General features: G+C 38.4%; 1 protein-coding gene across 1 annotated transcript in view; it reads left to right on the top strand.

The window, feature by feature from the left end:
* Positions 1-13,857, top strand: part of CNTN3 (contactin 3) — a 286,007-nt gene that overhangs the window by 259,329 nt on the left and 12,821 nt on the right. The window contains exon 19 of the mRNA XM_052638038.1: positions 3,930-4,116. Within this exon, the coding sequence (XP_052493998.1) occupies positions 3,930-4,116 (187 nt within the window). The remainder of the gene's footprint in view (positions 1-3,929; positions 4,117-13,857) is intronic.

The following is a 13,857-nucleotide window of genomic DNA, read 5'->3' as shown; positions in this document are numbered from 1 at the left end:
ATTTGCCCCATCTTTTTTCTTTGTCTCCTCTTCCCATATCACAAATTTAGTCTCTTCTTTAGTAAATTTGAACATTTTAAATATATTTATTTTAAGATCATTTCAGACAAGTGTGTTACAGCTAGTTCCCTGCCGTCCAGCCTGCTGGCTCTGTTTCTTGTTGGCGGAGCTCTTCATGAGCTTTGCAGTATTTCTTTCTCTGCTCATCCTTTGTAGACGCTGCCTTCATGTTCCGTCAGTGTTACACTAGCTCTTTTTACACAGGTGTGTTTCCGGGACCCATTTCCTTTCTTCATCCCTGTATTGTGGTTGTGCCTAAGACATCCAAATTAGTGTGGAGTTATATTCTATCCGCTCAGGTGTAGAATTTTTGGTCTCTTTTCATGCTTGGCTTTTCCCTCTTTAAAAATAGTCTATCCTCATATAAATATTTTGAACAAAATTTTATAGAATATAAGTAATTTATTACATATATAACAAAAGTATCTATCTTCATATAAATATTTTTGATCAAAATGTAACTGATTTATTACTTGGAAATATATATGTCACTGCTTTATTTCTTTATGCTTTAGTTATATGCATTTTATTCAACTTTTAAAGTAAAGCTATTTGAGAAGATCATATAATCAATTCGAGCTAATACCATGCTCAATTTTTGCACTAATTTTCTCTATGATTAAATATTGATAATACTTGTCAGCAACTGAGATCTAAAAATAAATCTCTCATTCTAATACATGGAGATTGCTTCAAGTGCTTCAGAAACTGCTATTAAGAGCCTTCAAGCACCTTTTATGAATTGATTTATAAAAGATAATCCGTATGCCAATCGAAAATTGTTTTTATCTCTTCTTTAAATCAGTCTTCTAAGAAGAGATTTCTTAGGCAACTTACATTGAGGTAATTTGGATACAAGAAGAAAGGTGCAAGGATTGGAACCTAACAAGAGGCCAAGTATGTAAGGATCCTGATTGATTATTTAATTTCAACTGACCTCTGCCCTTTCACCTGTGGAGTGACCTTTACTAAAACTCATAATTGTGTGATCTTTTCCCCAATCTATGCTATATCTCAGGACACAAGTTTTGAGGTTGCCCATAATGTTTTATTAAAATGATCAATTATGTGTCATTCTTAGTTAATAACTAGACAATGCTTTCAAGGTCAGGGAGAGCATTTTATGTTTGGAGTCATCTAAACCTAGCATGCTGCGATTCATGGGGTTGCAGAGAGTCGGACACGACTGAGCAACTGAACTGAACTGAAACCTAGCAATACTTCTAGTGCTTACAGTTGGTGAATTTAGAATGTATTGGGTTGTCAAAAAAGTTTCTTTGCATTTTTCTGTAAGACATTATCAGAAAACCCAAATGAGACTTTCAGCTAACCCAGTGCATGAGTTTTCAGTGGCCACTAGCCATTTGTTGCATGTGTGCATGTGCGCGCTCAGTTGTGGGTTGCCATTTCCTACTCCAGGGGATTTTCCCAACCTGGAGATTGAACTCATCTCTTACACCTTCTGCATTGGCAGATGGATTCTTTACCACTGTGCCACCTGGGAAGCCCCAATTTATTGGGTGTGACTTTATAAAAGACAATTTGGCATGTCATTTCTAATTAAAAAAATATGTAGTTTTGTTTGAGAACAGTAAATGGTGTCAGATATGTGAATTTCTTTTTCCTACAATTTTATCATCCAGTTTTAGTATGTGCTGTGCTGTGCTTAAGTTGCTCAGTCATGTCCAACTCTTTGTGACCCCGTGGACTATAGCCTGCCAGTCTTCCCTATCCATGGGCATTCTCCAGGCAAGAATACTGGAATGGCTTTCAGTGCCCTCCTCTAGGGGATCTTTCCAACCCAGGGATCAAACCCAGGTCTTCCGCATTGCAGGACAATTCTTCCCCATCTGAGCCACCAGGGAAGCCCAAGAATACTGTAGTAGGCAGTCCATCCCTTCTCCAGGGGAACTTCCCAACTTGGGAATCGAACCAGGGTCTCCTGCATTGCAGGTGGATTCTTTACCAGCTGAGCGACCGGGAAACCCAAGTTTTAGTATATCTAATGCTTTAAAGCTATAGGAACTACATGTTAAGTTTAATCTTAATCACTTGGGCTTGCATCTTCCTTTCAAGGTTTTTTCTGAAAATTGGCAACTGCTTTCCCGGAAAAATGCACATACACCTATCCATGAGCCCAGTATTTTGCATGAATTTAAGGGGTCATTGATATAAATATAAATATATAAATATACATGCATAATATATATGCACAAATATGGGGGAAATATCTAGCATAATATTACTGTGGCATTTTGTGATTATTATTGAAAAACCTGAGATTTTATATTTTACTGCTAATTTTTTAAAGAAATAATTTTATAGTTGATCATTTAAAAGAAAAAAACAAAACAAAACTGTAGCTTTGGGTGTATTTTGCTCAGAGAACTGAAATGGGTTCACCCTATGCAGCCTATAAACACATTTTGTTTGTCCACACATCGTTTTTAAAGGATGGAGCCAACTCTTCACTTAGGACAATTTGACATTAAAAGCAGGATTTCTGCTTTCTTTTATAAGAAGACCTGTAAACACTGGGTCCACCTTCTCCCCATCAGCCAGAGCTGAGCAGAGGTTCCATTACAAAGATGAGACTTGCCTGTCTTTTTTCCACAGACCCCACACGTCTCTGTTGCCTTCCTGACTCTGATGGCTAAGGTTTGATTGCCGTTTTCATGGTGCTCAAGCAACTGTTTACTTACTCAGATTGTAGAAATGGTTACTTGTTTTCATATTTTGCTGTCAAAGTAGAACAGTGAAAATCAAACCAAAGGAACCAAAGGGCACATATCACAGGAAAACCTGAGGAATAGTTTGGTAACTTTCTTGCTGCTGTTGGTTTTGTCTCTGTTTTTTCAGTTAGGAAGGGTGCAAACTGTCTGCCAAACATCGCCAAACTTCATTGCATAAATTGGAGTTCACTGGGGAACATGTCTTATTATGGTTATCTCTTCTACCCTTATTTCTTTAATTTATCAAATACTCTCATACTTACTTTTATATTTTTATACTGTGAATGTAAATATATATATTTATAAGAAGTTTCAGATCATATCACACAATTCAGTATAATGAAATACAAATAAAATATTTCAGTATACCCATAAATTTACCTACTGCCTGCATTCCTGTTCTCTGCACCAGCTCTGCCTGCACAGGGGGACTTGGTGGCACTTAGCTGTCACTGTAGGACAAGCCAGTGGACAGTCCTGGCTTTTTGATGGTCTTTGCTCTGACAAGTCTTTTTTTTTCATTGAAGGAATTTTCACAATCCTTTAGAGTTTAAGCATAGCTGTCAGCCTGCTGGAGTAGAACTTGGGCCAGGTTGATTAGGGTCTGAGAAAGAGGAGCAGCTCACTCTATTAGAAATGCGGATTTCTCTTCATTTTCCCATTTATAAGGCTATGGTCTAGCAGCATGTAGCGCTTACTCTTTGACTTTATATGGTTTATTTGCATACTTAATATCTGTCTCCTCGGGGGTCCCTTTTTCTTTCACCTCTGTGAGCCTAAAGCAGCACCTAGCACACTGCCTGCATGCTAAGTCATGTCCAGCTCCTTGTGAAGCCCCATGGACTGTAGCCTGCCAGGATCCTCTGTCCATGGGATTTTCCTGGCAAGGATACTAGAATGGGTTGCCATTTCTTCCTGCAGGGGATCTTCCCAACCCAGGGATTGAACCCTCCCCTCCTGTATTGGCAGGGAGCTTCTCTATCACTGAGCCACCTAGCACATAGTAGGTCCTTAATAACTACTTGTGGAATAACTGATGAAGTACATAAATTACAGTGCCCATGTTAGTGAAAATCATTTAATGTAAGGATGCTGTTTTGTCAGCCTTCCGCATCCTTTATATTTTCTGTCTACCAGGTGAGGTACTGGAATAATGGAGGAGAAGAGGAATCATCAAGCAAACTGAAAGTGGCAGGAAACGTGACATCAGCCAGACTCCGTGGCTTGAAGAGCAACCTGGCGTATTACACGGCTGTCCGGGCTTTCAACAGCGCTGGTACCGGCCCCTTTAGTGCCACAGTTAATGCAACCACCAAGAAAACTCGTACGTACCTTCTGATATTTTAAATGGCAAAAAACATACTTTCCATTTAAAAATAATAGTCTTCTTTATTGTTCTAGATGGACAACCCAAGTCCATAAGCCCATTGGATTATGTAAAGCCAGCTCAAACTCAGAGGCACACATACATGTCTTCCTGACTCCCCTAAATCTTTGGTTAGAAATTCCATGTGAATATGAATGTGCACCTTTTGAAAAATCTTAGTGTGGGCTGTTCAGTCAAGTCTGTCCACGTTTCTTTTAAAAATGTGATCACACTAATTGGTTTATTTCATGTATTTTTAGGTCTCCAAAGCTTGAGGGTGTTTGATAAGCATGAATAACTTAAAGCTTAGGCCAAATGATCTAAAGTGGTTTTTTTTTCTTCTTTCCTACATTATTCAAAAGAGGGCAGTATACAATAAAAGGTTACCATCCAGAGATGTTGGTCCACATGAATATATTGATATTTTTAGAAATCTGACCAGAGATGTCAGATGTCAGTCAGTTTTGCCTTCAAAGCTGAGTCTTTGGTAACTGTGTGTTCACAGGTGCATTCACAAACACCAATTACGAGCTATACATTAACCTGGCTTTAAGTTAGGCTACAAGAAAATCAGTGATTTGCAGTTTGATTGCTGTTCACATATATTTCCAGGAAACTGATAGCAACCAGTATTTATGTAGTCACTGTATGCAATGCAGCCACTTGAGTTACATTGTCACCATCATAGTGACTGAGAACATTTTATGTCCACACGTTTGACATGTATTTCGACATCTACACTTCAGACCTACCACATTAAGATAGGTATCATTTTTCTTTCTTTTTTAAAGGTGAGGAATGTGAGGCATGAAGGGATTAACTTTAATTTTACCATAATGATGTATTACTTTGACTTGCAGAAAACAATTTTTCTTCTAAGTTTATTCCAAAAATTAATTAACTCAGTAAAAATGTTTTTAAACTTGCTGTATATGGAAATGAAATAGTTATTTTGTTTGATCGCCAACTTCATTAATGCTGTTTCCATATATAATTCTCAGATTTTCATTGGCTGGCTAAAACTGCTAAGAACAAAGATAGTATAAAATTTAATTGTATTGGCTAGTGTTGTGGGTAAATTAAAACATATGTTAGTCATTCAGTCGTGTCTGACTCTTTCGGGACCCCATGGACTATCCCCCACCAGGCTTCTGTGTCCATGGGATTCTCCATGCAAGAACACTAGATTGCCACGCCCTTCTCCAGAGGATCTTCCTGACCCAGAGATCTCCCACATGCAGGCAGATTTTTTACCATCTGAGCCACCAGGGAAGATCTAAGTTAAAACATATATATAAAGATAATTCTAGAAATTTCCCTGGTGGTCCAGCAGTTAAGATAGTCCCACTACAGAGAGTCATGGGTTCAGTCCTGGGTCAGGAAACTAAGATCCTGCATGCCATACAGTGTGATCACAAAGTGAAAAACAAACAACAACATAATTCTACTACTTTGGATTTTTTTTTTAACCAGTGTTAATTTGATTAGGAAAGTCCATATGGTTACTTTTGTATTAATATTATCTATAAAAAAGAGAGTTTGGAGTAAAAGTTTAGCAATAAAACACTTTAGTCCCTTTAAGCAGCATGCATTTACAAGCAGCCGTCTAATGTGATAATTAATTGTCCTTCACTAATTATTAGAAGAAGCCTGACCCAATCTCTTATTTATAGCACATGGTTGGGGCTTAGACCATGGAACATATAGGTGTGACAATAAGCTAAAAATATTCTGCATTTAGAACTTCTCACTAAGTATGTTTGGTATTCCCAATAACACTTGTGAATCAGTAAGATTTAAATACACATCATTATTTATATATTCAAAGCACAGTATTAATCAAAATTTCTGATTGCACAAATATATGCAAACAGATTTATCTGGTTCTTTCGTCTGACTTAATAATTGATGTGATTACTCACTAAGAAATTATGATTGTAAAAGACAGTGTGACATCATCATGGAATCAGTGAAGAGCTTCGTGCATTGGTTAGACAGAAGGAAGAGATTGATTATAAATCAATAGGAATATCATGGTAATGCACAGTGCGTGAAATAAAATTTTAAAAGAAAGCAAAACCCCTTTGAAATTTAAAGATAGCTTATAAATACCCCATCTAAAGCAGAAATTTGCAGGTTACAATAATGATGATGATTATGATTTTAATGACTAGCAATTTAAAGAGCAATTTCCAGTCACTGTTCTAAAGTGTGTTTCATGTATTGATTCTTAATACTCACAGCAACACCATGACTTGGAAATTATTAGTAGTCTCACACTTTGGAGACGAGTTTGCTAAGACATTATATAACTATATATATAATTATATGAGAGGTTATATAACTCCATGAGATCACAGAGTAAGTAGCCAGAGAGCCATACAAATTTGTCTTAATCACTGTACTATCTTTTCTTTCAACCATGTAATTAGAATGTTCATGTCATACATAGCACCAGTATTTATTGGGAGTTTACTTCGTGTTTAAGGTGATCAGAGATAGACAGAACTTCTGTGCTCATGGAGCTGGAGCATGATGGAACTTCCAACAATTGAATAATATCCTCCTGAAAATGATACATTCCTACTGCCATAATTTACCTGGAATGTGTCTGTGGGGTTGTCAGTGTTATTAAAGAAAGTTTTCTTATGCTGAATGGGAAATTCACAGAGATAATTAAAATCCCATAGCTATTCAAAGATTGTATATAAAGACCATTGTTAATTTTGAAATTTTATGGTAATAATTTTTCAAATATATCAAAATAACAAATAAATCTTTTAAAAGTATTTCTGACAGCTCTTAATAGTCATCCTAACCTTTAATGTGGTATTAGCTTGAAATCCTAGTTAAGAACGTTGATAAGGCTTCTGTGATTATCATTATGAGGAGAATTATTGTCATGCCTCAGGCATAAAGAATGAAAATAGCATCTTTGAGTCCTTCCGTAGTATCTGTCTTCTCCTCTGGATTGTAAACTTTAGGCGGAAAGAGTCTTTCTGTGTCTTGTTCACCCAGCCCCAGAGCCCAGCATGGCACTGGGGGTCGCTCGTTAAATGTTGAGTGGGTGGCTAGGTGGATGAATGAAATCTAAAGAAGCCCATAAGTGTGAAGTACTGTGTGTTTCCTCTTGACTGAACATGATGAATTCAAAACTCCAAAATTTCTGGAGTCCTTCACCATCTTGCTTAGAATGTACAAGTTTCGTGTACTTGTAATCAGGGAATTCTGTATGCAAGGCTTTATATTCATACAGATCTTGGGTGATATTTTTGATTAATGTAAATAATACAAGGATTCTCAAGTTAAGTACTGCACGTGTAGCTCCCATTAAGCACTTAATTTCTGATATCCAAATACTTGTATTTTTTAAAGCATTTCTAAGTTAAACACTAATTAGCATCTTTAAATAAGACGGATTTTTTTTTACTGGCAATCCAAAGAGAGCTAACTCTTAAGAACAACTTTTATCTAAAGGTGCTGATGAGGAAAAATTTCAGATGGCATATAAATGATGAAATGATGTGGCTTCTGAAAGGAGACATATATATTAAGAAGTTTATGTTTGGAGATTGCAAGAAAGAATGTGGAGGCCATGTATTCTGCTTTATATGACTGAAAAGTCAAGTGTTAATTCTGGCTTTCATTGTGGGTAGATTCAGCTCTTTGCATCCTTGAGAATCATCCATTATCTCAAATTGACTGTCAGTCATGTCTGACTCTTTGTGACCCTATGGATTGCAGCCCGCCAGGCTCCTCTGTCCATGAAATTCTGCAGACAAGAATACTGGAATGGGTAGCTGTTCCCTTCTCCAGGGGATCTCCCCAACCCAGGGATCGAACCCAGCTCTCCCGCACTGCAGGCAGACTCTTTACCATCTGAGCCACCAGGGAAGCCCAAGAATACTGAAGTGGGTAGCCTATCCCTTCTCCAGGGGAACTTCCTGACCCAGGTCTGCTAGATTGCAGGCGAAATTCTTTACCAACTGACCTACCAGGGAAACCCATTTCTAAAGCAAAATTATTTAAATTATTCACCCCATTTCAAACCTGGCCCTTCTACAGTATTCCCCCATCTTGGTAAATTCAATCCCATTATGTCTTTTGCTCAGGCACAAAGTTTGGTTGGGGATCACTCTCAACTTTTCTCTTTCTCTTATACCCTACACCTGATCCAGAACCTGACTTCTACAAGAATCCATCACTTCTTAAGGCATTCACTGTGGCCGCCCTGGTACCCGCTGGTACAGCCTTCACAGGGATCAGAGCAGTGGCCCCTGGTCATGCAGCCCAGCTGCCTTTGCCTCCCTCAGCCAGAGTGGGACTGATGGTGTCACTTCTCTGCTCTGATCCTTCCAGTCACTTCCCATCCCACTCCAGATGAATGCTAAATCCTTAAAACATTGGACAAGGCCTGTATAATCCAACTTCAAATCCTACTTAGACTTGCTTCCTGCTATTTTCCACCTGACTCATTCCACTTTCCTTTCACGGCCACTGCATTCACTGTTTCCTCTACTGGGAAGGCTCTTCCTCTAGATGCCCATGTGGCACCCTCCCCCAGGCTCACATGTAACCTCAGTGCCCCTGACTGCCATATTTAAAAGCGCTGCACCTCATCTCCCCACCTTCCCTCATCTTCCTTACTTCTTTCTTCCTGCTCGTCACACTTAGAGCCATCATACATGCTGTGGCATGTTCGTATTTATTTTATTGCTGTTTCACCAGTCTTCCTTGACTGAGGGGCAGACTCCTGCAGGGCAGAGATTTTCCCTGTTTTGATCATTGCTCTATCGTTACTGTCCAAGTAATCATAGTTGGTGCCCTATATGTATTTATTAAACCAACAAGACTCTCTGTCTCTTGACTCTGTTCCATGGTGGCATCATTCTCACCAGATACCCTCTTCAGAGTAACAAAATTTCTAGTAAGCACCTCCAAGCCCATTTCTATCAACTCAGCATGCTGGGAAAATTGGGCAACTCCTTCCTGATTCCTCCACTCAGAGCCAAGTTGTGGCCAGTAGGTAGAAAACTTTGTTTGGCCTGGCCTCTGTCACATGCCCAGATTCTCCCCTTGAGAAAACAGTGAAATTAAGTGGTGAAATCAGTTTTTCACTTGAGTGTTCACATGTCCGAATGGAAAGCTCATCCATGTAAGTTGAGCCAAAATTAATTGCTTGAATTTAAGGAAGCCAATTAAGTGTGTCCTCAGGAAGTAAAAAGGAAATGTGAATAAAACAAGCACGGAAAGAATATGAGTCAGAATATTTCAGAGTCTGTTGATAAAATGAATATTCCTGCTTCAAATACCTAATTTGGAAATTCTAGAGTTTTTATAGGTACAATTTAATTATATAACCAACCACTCTAAGACTCAGGATGCATATATATATCAGTGCAAGGCTTCTCAAATTTTAGATGATGATGTGCTTTCTCAATTTTTGCCATTTCTGTAGCCCTTCTCTACTAGTGTGTACCTAGTATTTTTTTTTTTAAACGAACTACTCTTTTTACTTAAATAAACTTAAAGAAAATGAAAACTAACTTCCTGTGTAAGGAAACCAGTATTATTGGATGTTAAAAAATAATAAACAAATAACAATGACAAAATAAATATAATAAAAAATAAGCTATTCTCCCTCTTAAATACTAGCAACATGGTCTTGTCTGTTCAGACATCTGAACCTGCTTCTTCTTTGTTTGTGATGTTAGCACTAAAGGAATGTGAAGGACCTGTTGTTGTTTAAGTTGCTAAGTCATATCCAACTCTTTTTTGACCCCATGGACTATATAGCCTGCCAGGCTCCTCTGTCCATAGGATTTCCCAGGCAAGAATACTGGAATGGCTTTTCATTTCCTTTTCCAGAGGATCTTCCCAGACCAGGGATTGAACCCATGTCTCCTGCATTGCAGGAATGATTCTTTACCACTGAGCTACCAGGAAGCCCATAAAGGACCTATGCGTGTATTTGTGCTTATGGCCCCCAAATCCAGCTTTCTCTTGAAACCAATAAGACTAAAAGACAGTTCTTCTCCCAGTGACTAAATATTATTTGTTGGCTTTTGTGTGTATCACATACCATGTACATATGTTTGTTTATGACATGCCACAGATCACACATACAGCATTAGAATATACTGTTTACTAACAACGCACATGCCTCGGATTTAGACGTTTCTTTTCCCCAGTCTGTGGACTTCAGGAAATTGATTCCTGATTTTTTAAGTGCTGAAGCAAGATAGCAATGTAACAGTGAATTTAATCAGGATTCCATTAGGAAGTTTCAGCTAATACAGAATCAAATACTCCCTTTGGACAAATGTATAAATCTTATGAACTTTACTTGGTAAGAGCTTTGGTACTTTTTTGAAAATTGGCCTACCTTGCCCATGAATTCTCTAAAAATTTGTGAACGTTCTAATTATAGACTATAAATTTTCATGTTGATGTTATTCTAAAGGAGAGATTTTAGTTAAGGAAATCCCCGGTCATTTAAAAATGAAGAAAGGATTTCTTCCCTGACTTTCTAGATGAGACCCCAAGTAAAGTCTTTTCTAGACTTCCCAGGTGGTGCTAGTGGTGAAGAACCCGCCAGCCAGTGCTGGAGACAAGATACGCAGATTTGATTCCTGGCTTGGGCAAATCCCCTGGAGAAGCGCATGGCTGCCCGTTCTAGTATTTTTGCCTGGAGAACACAATGGACAGAGCAGCCTGATTGTCCGTAGCATTGCAGAGTTGGACACAACCGGAAGTGACTTAGCATGTACACATGCAGAGTCTTTTCTGAGTTTATGCTAAGAAGCAGGTGTTTTTGTTGGTTTTTTTTTTAAATGGCATCAATTTCCTATGGTAAATAAATGTACAATTCAGTGATTTCAGGACAAATATATCTTATTACTTGGGAAAAAGTGGCTTTTGGTGACTTGTTTTCTGCACCATGTCCTATATTTTAGCAGTTTAATTACAAATGTTGATGTTTAACTCAAGTGAAATCCGAGTGGAAAGTATATCCTCAAGCTACCACTTATCATGTAAGTCAGCTCGTTACCATCAGGTAGTCAAGAAATCTATTGAGTTTTGCCTTAAGTCACAACAAACATATGTTCTTAAAATTCCATGTTTTGAAAGTCAGGGCCAACTTCCCTTTCCACACTATGAAGATATCACTACTGAAAATTCTTAACAGCAATATTCTTTAACAACCTCTACTTTTTATAAATAAAGGAAAACATTCATTGCCAAAAATTGGAAGAAAGTAGAAGAAAGTAATCACCCATAATCCTATCACTCAGAAAGTCCATTTTAAAATTGATATTTCTTTCCAGACTTATGTTCTATAAAGTATTTCTCTTTGACAGTGGAGGTTTTGCCATGTAGTTACCTGGTATCAGAACTTTCCTTAGATCATTAATAATTTTTATAAATATGTTAGTGTATGCATAACGTTCCATTGTGGTAATGTGCCACAGTTTAGCCATTTTCCTATTGGGAGATATGGCTTATATTTCCAGCTTTGTCCAATCAACAGCCTTGTTGTAATCACCTGTATGCAGTCAAGCAGCTGCAGACTTAGTAAAACTTACAGAGATGGTTTTAAGGAGTCTGATAAGCAGATATATGGAGGATATCATTATAGGTGCTAAAAAAATGATAATAAAAGCCTTCGACAATATTATTCTTGTCACATAACATTTGAAATTACTGAAATAATGTTGCAGCCTATCAATTAGTGTTGTCACTGTGCCACTTTTCTGCTAGAATTAGATTAGTTTTTATCATTTTCTTTTTATTTTACTGTACTGCCAATACAGTAGAGATTGAATTGACAAAGGAAAAATCTACAGGTTATGAAAGTTGAGATATGATTACACAAATTTCAAAATGTAGATCGTATATCAACTTAGTTCTAATAAAGTGTGGAACTCAGCCAGCCTTCTGGGTTGGGTTTCTAACCAGATGGAACTGAAAAATAAAACTGGAATTCCTAAGAGAGATGCCATCAACTCTCTCCTGCCCATTTTCACTTCAGTACCTAACTCCATGCAGGTACAAAAATGTGTTGTGTTTCATCAGAGCTGCTTCAGTTCAGTTCAGTCACTCAGTCGAGTCAACTCTTAGCGACGCTATGGACTGCAGCAGGTCAGACCTCCCTGTCCATCACCAAATCCCGGAGTTTACTCAAACTCCTGCCCATTGAGTCAGTGATGTCATCCAACCATCTCATCCTCTGTCATCCCCTTTTCCTCCCACCTCCAGTCTTTCCCAGCATCAGGGTCTTTTCAAATGAGTCAGGTCTTCACATCAGGTGGCCAAAGTATTGTAATTTCAGCTTCAGCATCAGTCCTTTCAATGAATATTCAGGACTTATTTCCTTTAGGATTGACTGGTTGGATATCCACACAGTCCATGGGACTCTCAAAAATCTTCTCCATCACCATAGTTCAAAAGCATCCATTCTTCCACACTCAGCTTTCTTTATAGTCCAACTCTCACATCCAAACATGACTACTGGAAAAACCATAGCTTTGACTAGACAGACAGGCAAAATAATGTCTCTGCTTCTTAATATGCTCTCTAGGTTGGTGATAGATTTTCTTCCAAGGCACAAGCATCTTTTAATTTCATGGCTAAAGTCACCATCTTCAATGATTTTGGAGCCCCCCAAAATAAAATCTGTCACTGTTTCCATTGTTTCCCCATCTATTTGCCATGAAGTAATAGGACTGGATGACATGATCTTAGTTTTCTAAATGTTGAGTTGTAAGCCAGATTCTTCGCTCTCCTCTTTAACTTTCATCAAGAGGCTCTTTAGGTCTTCTTTGCTTTCTGCCGTAAGGGCGGTGTCATCTGTGTCTCTGAGGTTACTGCTATTTCTCCTGGCAATCCTGATTGCAGCTTGTGCTTAATCCAGCCCAGCATCTCGCATGATGTATTCTGCATATAAGTTAAATAAGCAGGGTGACAATACACAGCCTTGACATACTCCTTTCAAATTTGGAACTAGTCTGTTGTTCCATGTCCAGTTCTAACTGTTGCTTCTTGACCTGCATACGGATTTCTCAGGAGGCAGGTCAGGTGGTCTGGTATTCCCATCTCTTTCAGAGTTTTTCACAGTTTGTTGTGATCCACATAGTCAAAGGCATTAGCATAGTCAATAAAGCATAAGTAGATGTTTTTCTGAAACTCTCTTGCTTTTTCCATGATGCAACGGATGTTGGCAATTTGATCTCTGGTTCCTCTGCCTTTTCTAAACCCAGCTTGAACATCAGGAAGTTCACGGTTCACATACTGCTGAAGCCTGGCTCAGAGAATTTTGACTTTACCTGCTAGTGTGCTAGTGAGTGCCGTTGTAGTTTGAACATTTTTGGCATTGCCTTTCTTTGGGATTGGAATGAAAACTGACCTTCTCCAGTCCTGTGGCCAGGACTGCTGAATTTTCCAGATTTACTGGCGTATTGCATGAAGCACTTTGACAGCATCATCTTTTAGGATTTGAAATAGCTCAACGAATTCCATCACATCCACTAGCTTTGTTCATGGTGATGCTTCCTAAGGCCCACTTGACTTCTCATTAGGATGTCTGGCTCTAGGTGAGTGATCACACCATCATGATTATCTGGGTCATGAAGATCTTTTTTGTACAGTTCTTCTGTGTATTCTTGCCACCTCTTCTTAGTATCTTTTCCTTCTGTTAGG

The sequence above is a fragment of the Budorcas taxicolor genome, chromosome 1 (assembly GCF_023091745.1).
Source record: "Budorcas taxicolor isolate Tak-1 chromosome 1, Takin1.1, whole genome shotgun sequence".
Classification (NCBI taxonomy): domain Eukaryota; kingdom Metazoa; phylum Chordata; class Mammalia; order Artiodactyla; family Bovidae; genus Budorcas; species Budorcas taxicolor.
The sequence above is the reverse complement of the archived record's forward strand: the minus strand, read 5'-3'. Positions and strand labels throughout refer to the sequence as shown.